At 39.4% G+C, this 19,832-nt stretch overlaps 2 protein-coding genes across 2 annotated transcripts in view; one reads left to right on the forward strand and one right to left on the reverse strand.

Annotated features, from left to right (window-relative positions):
* Positions 1–74: 74 nt before the first annotated feature.
* LOC135461777 (uncharacterized) lies at positions 75–7,461 on the reverse strand. Its single transcript, XM_064739006.1, has 11 exons — positions 7,324–7,461; positions 6,890–7,170; positions 6,192–6,385; positions 3,663–4,084; positions 3,246–3,479; positions 2,918–3,085; positions 2,527–2,647; positions 2,130–2,210; positions 1,810–1,937; positions 1,297–1,521; positions 75–608 (listed from the first exon to the last, which is right to left on the reverse strand). The coding sequence occupies exons 5-11, from the start codon at positions 3,471–3,473 to the stop codon at positions 201–203; spliced, it is 1,359 nt and encodes a 452-aa protein (XP_064595076.1). The 5' UTR covers positions 3,474–3,479; positions 3,663–4,084; positions 6,192–6,385; positions 6,890–7,170; positions 7,324–7,461; the 3' UTR covers positions 75–200.
* A 984-nt stretch (positions 7,462–8,445) lies between these two features.
* LOC135463659 (G patch domain-containing protein 8-like) overlaps positions 8,446–19,832 on the forward strand; it is a 35,579-nt gene continuing 24,192 nt past the window's right edge. Inside the window, 3 exon segments of the mRNA XM_064741030.1 lie at positions 8,446–8,497; positions 16,655–16,766; positions 17,857–17,958. Of these exon segments, the coding sequence (XP_064597100.1) occupies positions 17,892–17,958 (67 nt within the window). The 5' untranslated portion in view covers positions 8,446–8,497; positions 16,655–16,766; positions 17,857–17,891.

Consider the following 19,832-nt stretch of genomic DNA (forward strand, 5'->3'; position numbering starts at 1 on the left):
GAAACATCAAGGCAACAGTTTCATTCGCAGCAAATGATTTATTAAACAGACAACTTAGTGTAGCTTTAGATCTGTGCATGGCTTAAAATATAACTGTTATAGCTGCATTAAGATGAATTTCACATAGATTTGTGCCGAATATAAGAGTTGACAGTGTATCATCTAATCTTGGAGACCTAGGAACGGTAATGTTATCATACTTATACTCTGTACACATCATGGAATGCCAGGTGCTCATCGATCACTCTATTGTCTATAGCAGAGCTGAAAGATATCCCACACACGGGACAGTTGGCCGGGAAATTGGTTCGCTTTCTATGATGCACACCTTTGGCCTGAGGTTTTTCGCCGAGTTCGAGTTGTTTATGAGATCGCTTGGTGGCTTTTTTGGAACTGGAGACTCTTGGTTGTTTAGCAACTGGCTCTTCATTCTCCCAGCAAATAGAGTCGCTTCGAATCTTGGGTTGGTCGCCCGGAGGTTGAGGAATAGTGGAGGTGGTGGTGTGCTGCTGTTTCCCAACGGTAGGGCACAAACTCGCGCACCAGGAGGGTCGACACACGTCGGAAACTATGGCAAGTCCAGAAGAAACCAGGCGATGGGTTGACGCCTACAAGTTGAACAGCAAGCTTTTTCATCCAGTTTAGTCTTGACTTTTGACGAAGACTATGAAATTACATGAATTAGTTCTTGACTATACACAAAGTAAATACATATATATCTAACTAGAAGGAACTTATGTATGTGTATATGTATGTGGGCTATGTATGTATGTATATATTGTGTATGTAGGCTATGTATGTATGTGTGTGTATATATATATATATATATATATATATATATATATATATATATATATATATATATATATATATATATATATATATATATATATATATATATATATATATATATATATGCATGTACGGATTGTCCCCTTTCATCCGATCGACTTCACACTTACTGATCAAGACACAAGGAAATGTATATTGTGTTCAGCATTCGAAAGATTGCGTATTGCGCATGTAGATTAGGCAGTGATGACGTCATATTTAAATCATCTTTTTTGACAAACATACTTGCCTTAGCTCTGGAATGAATATTGTACAAATTAGAGGTCGTGTAAATGAACACTGCCTGCTTCTTAAAAAGTGCAACAAATAAACTGAATTAAGCCACAGAATGCATGTATGCGTTCGTTTAAATTTACGTGTGACTGTTCCACTGGTATTCATTCTCTGATTAAATATGTCCCTGCTTTGTTATCTTGTAACATATGACAATCGTTACATATTTACCATGACGCTGTTTTCGGGCTTCTTTGCCAGAGCGTCCTTGAGTTCCTGTATCTGAGTGAAGAGGTGGTGCTCCCTTGTCTCCGCCTCGTACTTAGCCTGACTTCTCTCCACTTCGATATTGGCCAGAAGCCTCAGATGACCCTCTTCTCGCTTTACGGAAGAGGACAGACTGCCTTTCAACTCAATAACTTCATCCATCAAAGAGCCCACCTGCGTTTTCGCCATCTGGACAGGCGATATAGAAACATTGTTTAACGACGGTGTTTAAGGAATCTAACACCGAGGATCGCCCATCATTGTTGACTATATGGAGTCTGTTTCGAATCTAAATAGGTTACATTTTAAATAAACTTAATTATATATATTAACTCTAGTGCAAACGTACATTTATGGCAATATAATTAAACACCACAAATGTTCCACTTCAACAAAAAGGGGAAAAGGTATGCATGTCCATTTGTGAAAACTGTTTCATCCTGTCATGTTCTGTCTGTAAGAATTCCTATTGATTACCTCTAAGAGCTGTTGTTTGTTGTCCACATCGGCCTGTAGCCTGTTCTCATTCTCTTCCTTCTCCGCTAGGCTGGTTCGCAGTTTCTTTATGGTCTTCCCTTGATGGTTGATCATAGCAAGGAGGCGACCTACATGATACAGATAGTGCAGGATGATTCACACTCAGTGTGGCAGATGGAAATTTTAATGAAGTAAAATGTCTCACGAATATTTCTTTTTATTTGGCCATGATTAGAAGTTGTGTAGAAGTCGTAACCCCTTTAATGCAGCAGAATTAAAATTATTTTGATTGTTCTACAAACATCCTTATATGTACTTACCACATCTTTTATTTTTGTACAATTGCCATCCATCCAAGTCCATGGGCTTTCCATCAATTTTTAACAAGTTAATCTCGTTCCCTGTAAAAAAAAAAACTTGTCCTATAAAGTATAATGGTGCCGTCGATATATACAAAACTTTCTAGCACATATAAAATTATGGCACGAGCTAAAAAGATATATATACATAGTTTTATATACACATATGTATAGGAAAATGCATATATACCTTAAAGTTTCTGGAGATAACGAAACATCCTCATAACGATGCATCAATACAAAAACATATATTAGCCATGGTGAAATCATTTTAGTGTTAAGCTGCTGTTAAACGCTGAACTTAAACAGTTACGATGTAGTACACCACTGAAGTGGTAAAACAGGGTATTTTATTTACCCGTGAAGTCTATCAGACTGCCATAGCCCTTCAGTGACAAGCTGAACAACACGTCATCTAGCTGGGTCTCGGCCGTGGAAAATTTTTTCTGACATTCAGCGAGATCTTTTCGACAGTTTTGCTGTGAACAAACAGGGTTAGACCATGGAAAAGACAGACTTGACAAGTGGTACAAACAGACTTGGTGACTCTATTTATTCTTAGAGTTTGTGGATGTGCTCGGGGAACACAACAACATTCGGTTTATCGTGCCTAAACACGATATCCATAATAACCATCCCCCTTTGCATATTAACAAAACAAGACAAAATTGTTACCAGTATGAATGACAATGAGGCGGGATAGCGTGTCTGTATGACACCACACAGTGAAAATCTTTCACATCACTTACCAGCTCAGCCTGAAGCTGATCTCGCTCGTTTTCTAAGAGGCTATTCTGCAGTAGGAGATTATTGATGTCGTTTTTCAGACAAGACACTTGAACGATCACTTCCTCGATTGTTTCCTCAGTTTTCTGGTGCTTCAACTCCCTCCTTTTGTGTATCGCAATTTGGTTCTCCTGACATGCCGTGAAAATTAAAAAAAAAAAACGTTCAGTTTTACTTTGAGTATGCCTATACATACACATATACCATGAAATTACGTGTTTGTAAACTTTTCTTTTGTCAAAACACGTACACCTGACGAAAGACTTGACAAAACAGCATGAATCTTGTTACCTTCAGGTCTAGGGCCTTTCTGAGGCAGACCACGTCCAGTTTCAGTTGCTTGATCTCTGTGGTGCATATGGCCATTTGCCGACGGTATACTTCCATCAGCGAGCGGGCACTGGTGCACAAGGCACAACACATAGGCATCATTTCCATTCGTATCCAAGAACGAGAGCGTCTTAGAGAGTTCACGAATGGAACCAGGGAAAGATCTAGCTTTGGATCTTTATCTTTCATCGATGTCTGTAAAAATGAAAGTATATCGTGGACTGCAATATATGATTCTGCAAAGAAATAAATGGTTTGTTTGTCAAATTAGGATTTATTTCTTACTTATATTTGTCTTAGATATTTATTTATTTGATCTGTGTCTTAGGCTGTACTCAATAATTTTCATGTAAACCATTTTCCCAACGGATAACTTACCTTCAGGACTGGTTGGCTGTCGGAAAACTGAAGACTGTAGATAGGGATATAGGGTACCAAGGATTTTTCTTGGTTCTCAATGTATTCTTGGACAATCGGATGTTGTACAAAGCAAAGCTGTTCTTTGAATCCTTCTGTCTCTTTAAACGTGCCAGCTAAGGTGCGGGTATCGTGAGTAACTCTTGCAGGGAGCTTCTGTGTCCTGAGAATGGAACTTTGCTTGCTGTCAACCTCCTCGGTCACTGGTGCACAGGCGTTGTTGCTGGTTGGGATGATGACCCCTGGTTCAGAATCTGTTCCACGGTCACAAGGTAAGGCAAACAGTTGAGAGAGAAGAAGTGATGAGCTCGATTGACAATCAAGCTCAAAAGATTCGCTTATCGAGGGCGTATTCTCAACTAGTTCCGCAACATCCTCGAAACCTGAAGATGAAAAACACACAACTGTTGTTATACAGATATACATGGACTACAGAAGTTATACACTTCTGTACACAGAAAGATCTAATATTTACAGAAAGCAATTATATAATGTCTATGCCTTTCCTACATTCGAACAACTAGGCTCAAGTTAGTGTGGTTTAGGCGAAAGGCGTCAAAAGGCCGACTATGTGGTTGAGTGAGTGAGTGAGTGAGTGAGTGCTTAGGAATTAACGCCGTAATTAACAATTTTAACAATTAACAATCTCATGATAAAGAAGGAGTCCTCAGAGTGCATGTAAGTGTAATGTGTCTCCTTGTTGCAGGACAGATTTCCACCGCTCTTTACCGGCCCGGATAGCACAGTTGGTAGAGCGTCCGCTTCGGGAACGGTAGATCCAGGATCAATCCTTGATCGAGTCACACCTAAGACTTTAAAAGAGGCAGTTGTAACTTCCTCGCTTGGCGTTCAGCATGTAGGGGATAGTGCAACGACTGGTTGACCCGTATCAGTATAATGGCTCGGGCTCGGGCGGGGCAGCTTACTTGCCTTCGGTAAGTCGTCTCAGTGAAGCAGCACTAAATAAAAGAGCGGTGGAAATCCGTCCTGCAACAAGGAGGCACATTACACGTACATGCACCCTAATGATTCCTTCGTCGTCATATGACTGAAAAATTGTGGAGTACGACGTTAAACCCCAAACACTCACTCACTCACTCCACCGCTCTTTTATCTCGTGCTGCTTCACTGAGACGACTTACCGAGGGCATGTAAGCAGCCCCAACTGAGCCTTTATATTTATACGTTTCAATCAGTCGTCGCACTATCCCCTTAATGTTGAGCGCCAAGCGAGGAAGCTACAACTTCCTCTTTTAAGATCTTAGGTGACGCTCCCGAACCGGACGCTCTATACCAACTGAGCCGTCGGGACCGTTCTTACATGGTTGCCATGAAAACTGTTAAGTGGTACATGGTTACAAGTGCATCGCATCCTATCTATGTGATATCCTATCCTATGCAATGCCAAATGCAAGCTAAGCAGTTGTGACCACTGTTCCTGTTACTCCACTGTCCAGTTGTGGACAAACCAGGTGTGTACGCGGGTTTCTCGCTGACTCTGTGGTTGTAGGTAGCGTCGAATGGCGAGTTCTTCAGTTGCGTTTTATCTATAAGAATTATACTCATAACTTTGGTTACACATCGATCGTCAACAAGCTGACTCCTATCGTATCTGTGACAAATTCATGACGGGTTTAACTCCAGACAATCAGTCAATCAATAAATAAGTATTTATGGTAATATAAAGGATGTTGTTTTCTGCTGAACTTTTCGTGCATCTCGTTGTAAACTGGGGCTTTGGTTGTAATTGTTAATTTGTGGCCCGAAAAACCATCTGTCATGGCTACTACTGCATGTATCAATAATAGTGGCAGAAAACATGTCAAGTGAACTCGTTACTAATGAAAACCAAGGTCACTCTTGTGCCACATACATACATGTACGTACTGCCATTGTTTTGTATATTCACCCCAAGGACATATTATGATTGTTGGCACACACATTTCGATAGGGACTGTAAGTGTTGGAGACGGAGCTGTGAATAATAAAAGTTACAGTTCTGCGATGTGATCGAACAAGAATAAAATATCTATTTATGCATTCCCATGTGCATGCATACTTACAACATTAGGCCAAGTAGAGGTAGATGTAATCCATTCGCACAAGATACCGTCATATCCTATGCTCCATCAATTTTATCATATATGTTAAGGAAGGGAATTTTTATATGATTCGGTATGGCTTCTGCATACCTGCGCCTGTGCACAGTCGCCATATTGTGTGATGTTGTACCCCAATGGTTGAAGTGTAAATAAATGAAATGAGATGAAAAGTAAAAACAATCTTCAGTCTTTATTGTAAATGCTGTTGTCTTATATAGATGCGTCTATATTCTTCTGTATACAGGCAGGTTATCGATCGCACTCGATCTCTTTGTGGAAACGAGGTATTTATTGAACAACAGTATTGGTTTTTATTAATCACAACCAAGTTATTGCCAAATACGTTCTGTAGCATATACAGTAATTCCGAATTCAGGTGAAGCGTTACCTTGGGTGTCCAGGGAGTCATTCGAGCTGACAATCGTGAAGGAGCTGTTGTCTGAGAGCGAGAGACAAGAGTTGTTATTGGGGGTCTATCTGACGTCCCAACAAGGGACAAGGAAACTTCTGGCTAACCCCTGCCACGTAATTACCGCGACATACGAACAGGAACTGATAGTGGCGTCTGTTGGCTGGCAACGCCTGAGAAAGGAAGAAAATGTAAACCTACATAACAACATGCTGAGAGCGAGGATGTTGGCTGATTTATTTATTTACGTATTGGTACTCAAGAATATTCACTTTGCAACGGTGGCCAGTATTATGGTGGCAGGAACCGGGCAGAGCTCTGGTAAAACCCAAGAGCATCCGCAAGTTAGTGACAGGGCTTCAACGTATGGTCGGAGAGGAAAGCAGCTTGAGCTGGACTCACAGCGACTGCATTGTGATAGGCTGCTCGGTAAATCTGCTACAAAAGCACGCTAACCACTCTGCCACGGAGGCCCCGCAAGCTAAGAATTTGGCTGGAACATCTCAATACAAAGGTTACTGCACTAATGCTATATGTACCAGTATATCATTTATTTATACATACATGTACGTATATACGCATATAATTGCACCTTATCTTCATCTCACAAGTAAATGTGAAAACTGCGAGCCCAGATTACACAATAAGTGGTGAGTAATAAAAAAAAATAACTTTACCTGCAGTTGATTGGCTGGAAATGTTACCACACACTTGTCTTCTTGGGTTGTAGGTGGGGCCCAGACGTAGGTGAGGTAGTCCTCAGTGGTGCCCCAGCCTGATGGGAATAACCCCACCCAGTCCTGAGGGGTGGGGGTAACCTCAGCTCCAAGCCTGTATCTCACTACAATATCTTCCTCGGGAGAGTAGCACGGTGTCACGCCCTCAAAGCTCACCAAATCCAAGCCAGGGTTGATGTTTTCCATTTCAGGGTCACTGGATGATTTCTGAGATGCCATGGCTTCCACAATAAAACAATTTACAAATACACATGTGCATTAAGCATTAAACTAAACTATATATATATTTACAAACAGTTTGCCCTTTGTCAATGGATTAATAATTTTATAATGTATCGAGCCTTCCTGTTTTTACAAATATTGTGTCCGCTTACCTTACGCGAATTTTCCAAACTGTGGTACAGTTAACAGATCAGTGCCAACACTGTGTCCCCAGTCGTCCAGTTCACCGGAATCTAGCCTGTGCTACTCTCACTGGGATGTAGCCCGTCTATCTCACTCACACACTCACTCCGAACAGTTCCAACAGGCTTACCACTACTTCGTTTGGTGCCGTCACTGGGCAAACCATATGATTGTGACGTCACTTTTTGTAGAAGAGTTTAAAGGTCAATTAAACGACGTCGTAACGTTCACTTCGACGTGATCCGAGATTGCTCTGACGTTAGGTTTGACAAACATTCTTTTCAGTCAAGGATGGCTAGGGTAAACCTTGGCAGAACAACATTTTGCCAAACCTAACATCAGACCCAGTCGCAGACTCAGCTTCTGGCGGTGTTTGTGCAGGACTATATGTAGGCGTACGCCTATAGGCCCCCTTAATTAGGGTCTTGTATTTAGTCCTCATTTAGTGCCATACTCAGATATTCCATTTTGAAAAGGACGTCCTTTTTTGTTTCTTATAATATAAGTAAAAATATTTCGAGGTATTCTTTTTTTTCCTGCATGTAGCGGAATCAATGACGCATGAATTACATAGGTGGGAGAAGCCGGAAGGAACATTAGGCCCTACCGGGTAGCCTCGGGTATTGTGAATTTCAGTATAGTTAAATTATAATATCAATGCACTAGGGTCAAATAGGTTTGACATACCCATATATTTTAAAAAATGTGAACAGCCAAACCTGTTAAATATGGAACCATGCATTTGCAACAGTGTATAAGTAAAGGTAAACCTGTACTGTTGTGAACAATATCCCTAAAATATTCAATTGAGAAAAATATTCAAGTGAGAAAAATATATTTATACCTGGTTTATCCTAATTTTATGTGAACATAAGTTCAAATGACACCATTTAGGGCTCTACGGCATAATTTTTTTTATACTTTTATCATGCATGCAATATGCTGACCTGAAACATAAAGCATGGTCTGCACGAAAGACGCGTTCACTTGCCTTCTACACTGGCAACCCTACAGTGACAGCTGGTGCGAGAGTTAACCGCCCCTGGCCTCTGTGACTATCCTCCAATCAGCTTGAAGAAAAAAACTTGGCCAGGGACAGCCGCAATGGCCGACTCGGAGAAATTCTTGGGAAACCAGATTCAGGTATATTGACATTTTCTCTTGCACTGGTTTTTTACTTTATGTCGTGAATGCGCTGTCAAACAACAACAATGTTTTGTTTCACTAACAACTTGGTTGTGCTAACTGGAAAATTAAAGCTAATGTTAAATAGCCGTTTTTGAATGTACTGCCGTTGTTGTTGTTATGCTTACAAGACTAACAAAACAGAAACATGAAATTTAACGTGCTCGTAGCGAATTTTTGTCCTGTTTTAATTTATTTATTAGTAAGTGCAGTCCTATTCAAAGAGTGAATTCGTTGAAATTCATAGTTACTTGAGAGATAAGTGAATTTAGATACATGTGAATATAAAATTTCGATCTCGGTATGTCGGAACAATGTCACTCCGGTCTTTCTTGGCTTAAAGGATACATGAAACGCTTTGGTTTTATTTCTTAATATGCAGAATATCATGATTATCAAGATTATCATCAACTTTCACTTTGGAGGTAAAAATGGCTTCAAAGTACCGTTTTGTTAATGCCCAAACAGTCACTCTAGAAATTAAGTAGCTTGCAACAGTGACGTCAACGATGATCCATGTTTAAAAAGAACTGTTGGAGACAGACCGAACGGGTCTGGGCGAATGGGGGCAGGTCTTAGAGGGCGCTAAGCTGGCCTGAAGAAGCCATGCAGTATCTATGTATATGTCAACCTGCCCACACTGTAGTGACAGGGTTGACGGGGCTCGGGGCACATCAGGGTGTTGACCGGGTTCCGAGCAAGATCAACCATGACGTAATTTCTGGAAAATTCCAACGAAGAATATGCATAATATATAGGGGTAATTAACAGGTTTAAAACAACCCCGAAATGAAATTTTTTTAAACAGAAATTCTGCGCGTAATTTTCTTCATTTGGCATAGAAACAACCACTCTCAAACAGCAGTACACGTCAATTTCTGGTGCTTATTAAAGAGAGTATGACCTTCATTACGGCTTGTGTGAGTGTAAATCCATTCCCGAGTCGAAATGTTGTCGAAATCCACGGAAACATTTCCTTCTCGCTTGTCAAAATAACTTTGTGCTGTCATGGCGAGTCGGGTGTACTTAAATTTTTTAACAGTGCGCCTGAAGATACGGAAATCAGCCTAACAAGACAAGACCATGTAACCAGTCTAAAATGACTACTTTAGCGATAATTTCATCAGCCATCATGGATGACAGAAAGAAAAATTTGCCCAGTTAGTCAAATCAAAAAAATTAATTCTAAATGCTCCAGTCTAGGTTTGTGGCTATCATGTGCACATCTGCTTCGTTGTCTGTGTTTTCTGCCCGTGACCTCAGATTCAATCTGGATTTTGTGTGCACCCGATCAGTCGATTTTAAAAAGGGCAGTCAACACTTTATCAGGTTTTCTGCATATAACTAGTCTGAAATTGATTGAAATGTGCAGGAGTGATGAAAAAGACCCATCTCTTCTCAGTCCACTCTAGAAGTCGGTGTGTGCCGCCATTTTAGAGTGGATTTAATGGCCCACTTTGTTCCACAAAGTGCCTTTTGGAATGGACCTACCAGGTTTTTTAATTCAACGATTAAACATTGAGGCAGATAAATATCAGGAATTGCCAGAATAGCCAGATTATCAGAAACAAGGGAACTAGCCCTTGTTTCAGCAAATCACCCTGTACCTACTGTATACCCTAAGCCTTATGAAAAAGAAAGGTTGGGAACACCGTCACATCTAACCCCACTTCAACTTAGCTGAATGGACTTAAATAAACATTCTGCAGCCGATTTTGACTCCGATCTCCTCTTCTGATACTATCTAATACATTAGGCCATTTATGCGCCCAGTCAACACATATTTTTACCCGGAAAAGACACATTTCTGCCTGATTTGAGTTTAGACCACTTCTCTTGTAAATCGCAGCGATTACTATCCCATAATTTTCCATATTTGGAGATGATAACCTGAGGATGAAAAAGTGCGATTCCATATATGGTGTTTCACGACCTACTTAACTTGACCCATGTATAGAAGGAAAATCATATATGCAGTTGTCAGTCAAGGTGCATACTGGGATAGTAATTGCCCTGATTTCCAAGAGAAGTGATCTAATCTGAAATGTGTCTTTTTATGGTAAAAGCCTGACATGTAAAAGGCAGAATGTGCTAGATAGAATCCGCGGAGGAGATTTGTGGCAAAACTGGCTGCAGAATGCTTTGAGTCCATTCAGAATAGTTGAGGTGGGGTAAGGGAATACAACTTTTCCACCCTTTCTTTTTTTTTTAAGACCTAGAGTATATGTGTAGCATGTGGTGTAGGCATGCATGGGTGATCTACTGATGTGATACAAGGGCCTGTGGATACATCATATTCACAGCTGCTCAACCTGCAGTCAGAGACCAGCATCCTTGGCTAAATGGTAGAGAACAGATGGCACATTGAACCACTTACTTCTAGCTGGTGAAATCCATTTCGTAACATCTTCCTTTCCGGTCGCTGCACACAATTTTTGTTATGGTTATCCAATAAGGTGTTATTTCTAAGGATTGAACATCCAGACTGTGTGGTAACGTGTTTTCAAAATGGGCGCCAGGTATCTAAACGGATGAATACAGTTTTAGAGCATGAATTTTATCATTATCTTCTTTTTTTCTGCTGTTTCCATGTTCTTTTTATAATCCAATCAGGAGACACTTCTGCACAGCAACAGCAAAAGAGATGGTTGTAGTCTCTCAACAGCTGCATCACATACGAGGTTGGGTGTATCCTGTGACACATTTAAACTTGTTTCACTATTTAAATCAGTTGCCTATTTACAACTAATATGTGATACAATGATGTGAGCTTGGCTTGTTCTCGTGAAGAGCGGCTTGCATTTAAAAAGATTATAAGGTGTACCGGTGAATTACATTTTCAGAAAGTTTTTATGCCATTACCAGCTTCATGCTCCTTACAGCACATGGAGCGCTCTTCGTGTTCACTTTATATCACTGCCACCACTATCAAATTTTATACAAAAATCTTGAATGCCAAGTTCAGTGGAGTCACAGTAATGAGACAGGAGAGGATGTCAGAAAACACAAACACTCTTTGACAACCTTTTCTCTGTTTATACTCGATACACATGCATTTTCTTTATCTAAGCATGCACAACATGATTCTGACCGACATCTGAAACAATTTTATTGAGGAATGCAGTGTAAAGGTGGTTGAGAGGACATTAGTGATGAGGCTAAGCCTAAACAAGCCCAATTGTATCACACAAGATCCAAGGTCAAGCTTGTCTAGTGGCGTTAGTGATGTAACACGAGCATATGGAGCAAAAATTGCGCTGTAAGAAGTATGTGCCAGCTTGGAGATATCTTGGCAGCATCTTGTGCCTTCATTGAGGAAGAGAGTGTTTACTTTAGCCTTCTCCATTGATGCTTAACCTTGTTAATTCATGTAGAGCTCTACTTGTATTTCTGTTATACATCCCATTGTAAAAAAACTTCCCTTTCACCTTGTGACCACACATAATAAAAGTTTTTGTTTCCATATACATGTACTGGTACATACCAACCAAGCGTACATGTAAGATCACTTGTGCGAACCTTGTGGAAATTGTATAAATTCTCACTGATAAAGGCATGCAGTGATTTGATTAATTAAAAGTTTATTGTCATTATGCAAAAATTAATGTGGTTTTTGTAAACTTCAGTATTTTTATAATTTCCATTTAGTATGAGACATACCACTGATGAGAACAATTTCTTTCATTTTTAATATCAACTGTATTATAGTGTAACACAAAATTCTGTTGTGTTACACGGAGACTTTACCATCATAGATCTAAATTGTTAACCTGACCTGGCAGATGTATGCATCACTGAACAGATAATCACAGTCTGCAGGCTGCACTTCCCCCTTGTTTACACTAGAAACATGCACATGTCAGTGCATGTTTGTTTTGAAGCACTCTTAATGTGTTCAGTTGTGTGTTCATAGGAATCATTTATAATCAGGTTGGAACTGAAAAACATTGTTTGAAACGTAATGTTCTGTTGCTGATAGTCACAGACCTTTTGGACCTGTCGTTCAGAGACACAAATTGGTGCTGTTCAGTACTGCTTGGTACGTCATTGCAGTCATTGATGGATAGTTTGTCTGATACTGTCTTTTACATAAACCTTCAAAAGTACATATAGAGATGTTTGTAAATGCAATTCAAGTCAGGTGGTTTTGCCATTGGCATCAAGTCAGCTAAAGCTTTTTGGTGGCTGAACTCTACAGGAATGAAATTCAGAGTACAGTGTACAAGATTACTGATGGCTCAGTACACTGTATTCTGTTACACTCCACAGCATCAGAGCAGCTCTAGTGCCCAGCATTCTGCCATTCTTTGTAATCATGTTCCACATTAGGGACTGTGTGTACACGTAGGTTCTCCACTCGGGCTATAGTGATGAAATGGTATGGCTGAAGAGGTGAGCAGCAGGTGATCAATAATTCTCTCTGATCAGTACTTGGAAGGACAGTTGTTTGCTGTGTGTGTCAAGGTAGTATACCTGAGTTTCAGAAAGCCGCTCAAATTGATGCTTTAAATTTTGTGTTATATTTTGTGTTTTGTGTTTCTGCCCCATAGACCACAGGCGCCAACTGACTTCAGCATGCCTGGCATTATGATAACAGGGCAGGTCCCATGTACATGTACCACGAAGATGCTAGACCAGGTTACAGTTGAGTAAACTTGTATAGCCATTTCATTCCATGTGGAAGCCAACGGATACAGCTTTAACAGGTTTTTTTTATATTGCTGATAATGATAATATATGAGGGCTGTTACATTGTGTGTACATATACATGGGTTCTGTGTGTTTCATATTTTTTAGAATTTTCACATTGATCTGTTGCTCTGAAGAAGCACACTGTGATTTGCAAATTTTTTATCACATTCATGCAATGAATCAGTATCCAGGCTTGCCTTTTAAGCTGGTTTCTAGCACTTCCTGGTTTAATTGAGAAGACAGGCTCATTAAAAATTTGAAATTTTGGAGACGTTTAAAAATCCAATAATGGATTGGATCATGGCGGTTTGCAACACCTCCATGGTTGAGAAGAGTTGGTTTGGTATCTAGGGTCTGACAGTGCCTGTGAAAAGACATGGCTGTACAATCAAATGAGTCTTGTTTTCATGAACTTTAAATTTTTTTTTTATTTTATTATTATTATTTTCTAAATAAATTTTAAAAAATGTGACAGAGGCTGATTGCCAGCTACATTTGTAGCTCGCCTGTACTTTATATGTACCTTTGTGTATTGGTATTAGTATCAAACATAAACAAAATGTTACGTATGGTATCTCAAAAAGTATTTTCCTGAAGTTTTACATGCACATAAAACACAATGACATAAGGGGAATCTTCCACTGCTGATGCTCTGTGTCTATATTAATTACCGTAAATTACCAAATTAACAATTTCAGTACTTTGTGTTGAGCTGAAGTTCTGCAATCATGTGTCTCCTATAGGCAAGCTCTTTGGTAGTCTTGCTACAAAGTATAAGTTTAAAGTAAGGACACAGGCTCAGATACAAATTTCAAGATTTAACCCTTGCGCCTAGAAAGTGGTGATATTTTTTAATTGTGTTGGCCAGGCAGTAATATTGATATGTTAATGCTAATGTTAATCATTAAAGTACATGTACATAGAGTACAGAAATCAGAGGTGGAGGGGAATGCAAGTGCCACATGTGTAGTGCCTAGGGGAATTTAGCTCATTAAACTTAAATATTCCATTCCAATTTACTTAACTGCATGTCACACAAGTACATTTACATGTACATGTATTTTTTCTGTATGACCTGTACCTTTCAGTGCCTAAAGGAGGCAGGTACAGACTTTGTTTACATTGGCTAGCTGATCAGGTTGGAGGCCTTGCCATTTCATCCTGGAATCAGTGAGGCTGGCATGTGGGTCAGTGATGTGTTAACACTCCAATATACACAGGCCAGCCCTAACCATACCCCTGCCACACAGTGTGGCCCTAGGCAGACTCACAAGGGGTGATCTAGGATATACTTAGCCATAGTCACTGGATAAGTGGGACCAAAGGCCCAGCATTTTAATTATTTATCTCAACTCCATTAGTTGTTTACCCTACAGTGGCTGATCCAAGGTTCTGTATTGATTTTGTGTTTTATGAACTTGTTTTGCCTCTATGAAATACGAACTCAAAGTACATGTATATGTACTGTTGATAGAAGTATGCTCAATACATGATCTTTTGTATTTGATGTTCCAGCCAACAAAAAGGTTATTCATGTACATGTAGATGTAAACCAGTTTTGAGCTCACGTGATGTCATGAACTTCTTTCTGAAATAGTATATGGTGTTTAAACATGTCCTTGCCTCGCTAGTGCTTTATATACTGTAATATTTGAACACTTGTTTATTTCCATTGAGAGAAAGTGAGGGAAACAATGAAATATTTACATACATGTAAATATGTAGTAATAGGCCCGGTACATATACATTATATGTGATGGTGAACTTTATTCACTCAGCATTCACAAGGCATGGGAATACCACGCAATCACATTTGCCCTTGCTCTTACACATACACTGTACATATACTAAATGAATGTTTTTTTAACCAAAGCTTTAATGAAAAACTTAATTTGGGTCTGTCCATTCATGCATTCCCCTATCTGTCTGTTTTGGATGTTGTGTCCAATAAAACTCCTCCAAATATTGTCCAGTTTTGATGAAAATTTTGTGAACAGTTCATTTAGTGGAACCTTAAATTAAGTTTGAAAACTAGGCCGATCTAGTTATGTTGCGTAGGTCTATACATGTGTGTAACAGATTACATGATTCTCCTTGGTTGTTGGTTTCTGTATATTAACTGTTCAAAAGATAGTCCTCATTTGTTAAATTTGTTGTGCAGATTCATTATGTGGTGCTTCAGATATAAATTCTTTTCTTTATAATAAGAATGTGAAGTCCTATATTCCAGTTTGTAGAAGTTTTAGTTATCCAATATGGTTAAAGGTTCCTGGTTCAAATACATTCTCACTATGGTGTGACTGGTACTTTGCAGTCATGCTATTAAGCCTTGCGCTTTAAGTACATGCATGAAGGCCTTTTAGTGTTGCAAGGAATTTCGATATAACAGGAAACAGAACTAGAAGTACATGTACATAATTCTACATATGTACATATGTTGCCATTGAAAGTAAATGTACTCTGACTTGGGCAGTGGTGGAGGTGGGGTTTGAGGGCATACATTGTACACGCACTTCTGGTACAAGTGTATGTGGATCATTCCATATGAACATATTCTGGGCAGAGCACCAAGCCCCAAATGCATTGTGCTTTTCAGTGAATTGAGTTACTATTTATACAGCCGATGGAAATGGATGATAGCCACCCTGATAGTGCTGACACAGCCCTGAACTCTGCTTTGCAGCTACTACTCAACGAGTACATGTGGTCCCTAAATTGCTTCATTTTGCTCTCAAAAAAATGAAAGGCAAGTTACAGCTCTTGTGCCAGGAAAGGTACATGTTGGTAGATTATAGCCTGATATAACACCGTGTTCTGCTGGTGGATAATTAAGCACTGAAGCTCATCATGTGATGGATCATGGTGACTCTTAGTGAGAAGGAAGTTTTTAAATATGCATATGCCAAAGACCCATTAGGTTTTGATAGTGTACCATACACATACATTAATATTCATTTGTTTAGATAAGGTCTGTGTTTTTAGGCAGTTACATTTGAACTGAGTTTTGCAGAGAAGTTTAGGGAATGCATAATAGCGTTTGAGTTGATCACTTGTCTTTTGTTATTCCGGGTTGGTTTTCTTAGTTAAGCAGTTAAATATTACTGCTGCTGGCAGGGAAGTTGTTGCCCCTGGCAGTCAGAATGAAATCATGTGGTGGCAGTTCTGTCGAGGCATGTGTGCATAGCCATACATATACATCTAGGTGATCACGGCTGTGACTGCTCTGATGAAGATAGGACTTGGCTGTAACGGCATAATCTGTCAAGGTACATACATGTACATCTGGAGAGCGTAGATGGATAAACATCCTGAGAATTCGCCCTTTTGCACCACAAACTTAATAGTGATGGGCAGGGCTTTATGATAAAGGCAGGGATGTGTGAAAGGGAAATTTGTGATGTGGTGTCATTGTTTCTGTTACAGGTGTATTTATAGTCAGGTTGTCAGGCAGCCTGTACTTGGTGAGAGCTGCAGTCTGATGGTAGGCTGGACAGAACCACAGCACATCTCAGAGTCAACTGCCAGACAACCAGTTGTGAGTATTATCATATTGATCCCCTCCAAACTGCTTCATTTAATGGCCCCATGTCCCTGTTGGTGTGGTATTTATTGACTTCCTGATTTTGTACTAGATGAATTTGCCGACAGATGGCATCAGACATATCATGATTAGGGCCTTGCAGTATGTACACGTAGAGCCATCCGCCGCTATTGAAAACTTGATGTATGTGAATAAGCCTTGTCAGAAAAGTTTTTTTCATTTAGTTTGGTATCAGCATGTTCTCTTTAACTTGTAAATTTCTGCTACATGTGGTTGTATACAAATGCTGGGCAACTCTGTCTTTATTATAGATGTTTATTGTGCAAAATTAGGACAACCTACATGACCGTGTGCATGGTGTATTGTGTGAAACCAGCCATACATTTACCAAAGGCAGTGGCATATAGTATTTATTAGGAGTGTTATCCAACCAATGATCCAGACTAGAATTGAGATGGAGTTGTCTGCCACTGCCAGGTCGCAAAGATACCTACATAGATTTCTGCCTAATCACATTTCCATATTCATATAAATGGAGCTTGAAGCATAATGAGTGGCCCAACATGTATCTGAACAACTTTATTGATCTGCTGTGTTCCATATCTGTAATATGAGGCACTCATTGTGAAATTAGGCTGCACTCTGTCGCTGTGGAACAGAAATGTGTTTTGTACACTCGACATTTATATCAAGGGACATGTGATTGATTAATGGCCAGCTGCTGTATAGCAGTCCATGGAAGACTGTGTTCTTCGCCAGTCTGCGGCTCTGCTCTTAGTGGCCCTGGTCTTAACCTTGCTTACTGTCATGTTTTAACTTTATACAGTTCCATTTTTTGAACTATGCAGGTAGGTAGTCCACTACTATTCATACACCATGAATTCTGTAGGGTAGTATTCGGATTGGTGTGCCACTGAAGTTTTTGAATGTCAAAAATGCTGATAGTTACATGTAGGGTAAATGATAGTGTTATTAATGATACTTATGCCACGTACATGTAGATGCCTCAGGTTGTGCAATTCATTCAATTAGTGTTTCATTTAGCATAGACTAGCAGGGTTATATGATTAATTTGGTATTGTAGGAGACAGCTGGAGTTCACTTTACGGGTTAACGGAGATGGAGAAAGGGAAGTCTCGTGTCCCTCAGGCCAGCAGTGTGGCAAAAAACCAAGGAAAAAGCGCAGGTAATGTCTGCCTGGAAGACATACATGTAAATCAACATAGCACATCATGCAAAAATGTTTGTAAGCATCTTGATGCTTTCTCACGGAGATGTTTCTGTGTGAAGAACAATGGAACACATTGAATTTCTTTTTATCTTTAGATTAGGTCAACTGTGAAATTTCCATTGTCACCATAATAGTTTTGTATTCAGGTATGAACTGTACACAAGTGTGATCTGAGCGGAGATCAGAGGTTACAACATCATGTATCTAAATGTTATTCTTCATCATGCACATATGGGATTGCAGGAAACATAGTTTAGAAACCATTTTTGGGTGTGCATTGTACATGTATTACGTTACAGTGTTGCTTCAGTAGAAAAAGACAAGATACTCATTACTTCTTCTTGTGTTATATTTAAGTAACTTGTTATTATAATAGAGTTGATATTTTTTTATTTAATACTTGTTGATAGTTGCATGTCAGAATTTTATGTTGCCACAGTTTTGACTTTTATATTTCTACCAATATTTGCCCTGAACTGAAGTATTTGGAACAGTCATACTAAACTGTGTAAGACTACATTACTTGGAATAGACTTATCAACTTATGTCATTTTTTCTCAATAATGCTGCTTGAGAGCAGCATAATTTCTTTATGCTGTATTTTTACATATGAAAGTGACTGTTGCAAGTGTTGCTGTTGTGTTCTGGGCAGATTGATTGTTTGGGCTGTGGTATGATGGTGATGGATTTGTGTGCAGTAGTGTGGTGGTGGTGGTAATGTGAGTACTGTCTGGCTTATCAAATGATGTGGAAACTCTAGTCACCAACAAACTTTGTGAAACAGTAAGTTTGTCAGATGTACGTGGATATGTGTTAGCATATGTGGAGAGCATTCCTGATATCTGAAACCTTGGTCTGCTCAGCTATTGGCATCTTTACAGCTGAGAGGGCTGTGCTGTGGGAGTTTCTATAGCTTGGGTGAGCCAGATTGAACTGAGATTCCATGATCAATGCGTAGTGATTTGGCCCAGTGGCAGACTGCCTGAGTTCCTGTCTTCATATGTACATACTGTGTGACCAGCTAACCACATTCCATATATTGATCCACTTCTGGCTAATTGATGTATTGATTCTGACTTCTTTCTTAATCTTGGAACTTGACAGCTTTTGGAACTGGCTGTTTAAGCTCTTTGCACTACCATTTCTGCCATTTTGTTCATGAATTGTCTGGCAAGAGTGCAGTACAGTTGGGCTTTGCTGTTTAAAATTCAGCCAGTACCAGTGAAAGTCATTCAGCCATACATTGTTATACAGGCAGTCTGTATACTACACTGGACGTGTACTACTGGTTATGTTTTAACCATTGTCTCCTGTAGACTTCAGTGTGAACAGTTATTATTATATATTTGTACATAGATATCCATAGTGGTGTTCAAACATTTATCAATGTCAACTTGTCCTGTAGTCATGGTAGCTCTAAAATACCCAGCATGTATTAAAAACTGACATAGATGGAATTCTGTGGTTCTCTGGAGATAATGCTTTCTCTGTTAGAAACTTTGCAGGTTAAAGCACTACAATATTGTTGTTTCAATGAGAACTTTCGTGCTTAAACATTTAAGGTTTACAGTATGGCTTTGGTACTTTCCATCACAGAGATTTACACTATTTGTCTGAAAGAAGAGACTATATATATAGATATTACTTTATACTAAAGCTAACCAAAGTTTGAGACATTCCTCCGTTTGCAGTAAGGTGTTCTTTATGATGAGTTCTATATGATCTTCAATCTAAAATTGTTATATGTTTTTTTGTTCATAAAACATCTACAAAATAAATCCTTGTGTGGCACATGCCTTCTGGCAACCATAATCAAGCATGCACGATAC

Source organism: Liolophura sinensis, chromosome 1 (genome assembly GCF_032854445.1).
Source record: "Liolophura sinensis isolate JHLJ2023 chromosome 1, CUHK_Ljap_v2, whole genome shotgun sequence".
Lineage (NCBI taxonomy): Eukaryota > Metazoa > Mollusca > Polyplacophora > Chitonida > Chitonidae > Liolophura > Liolophura sinensis.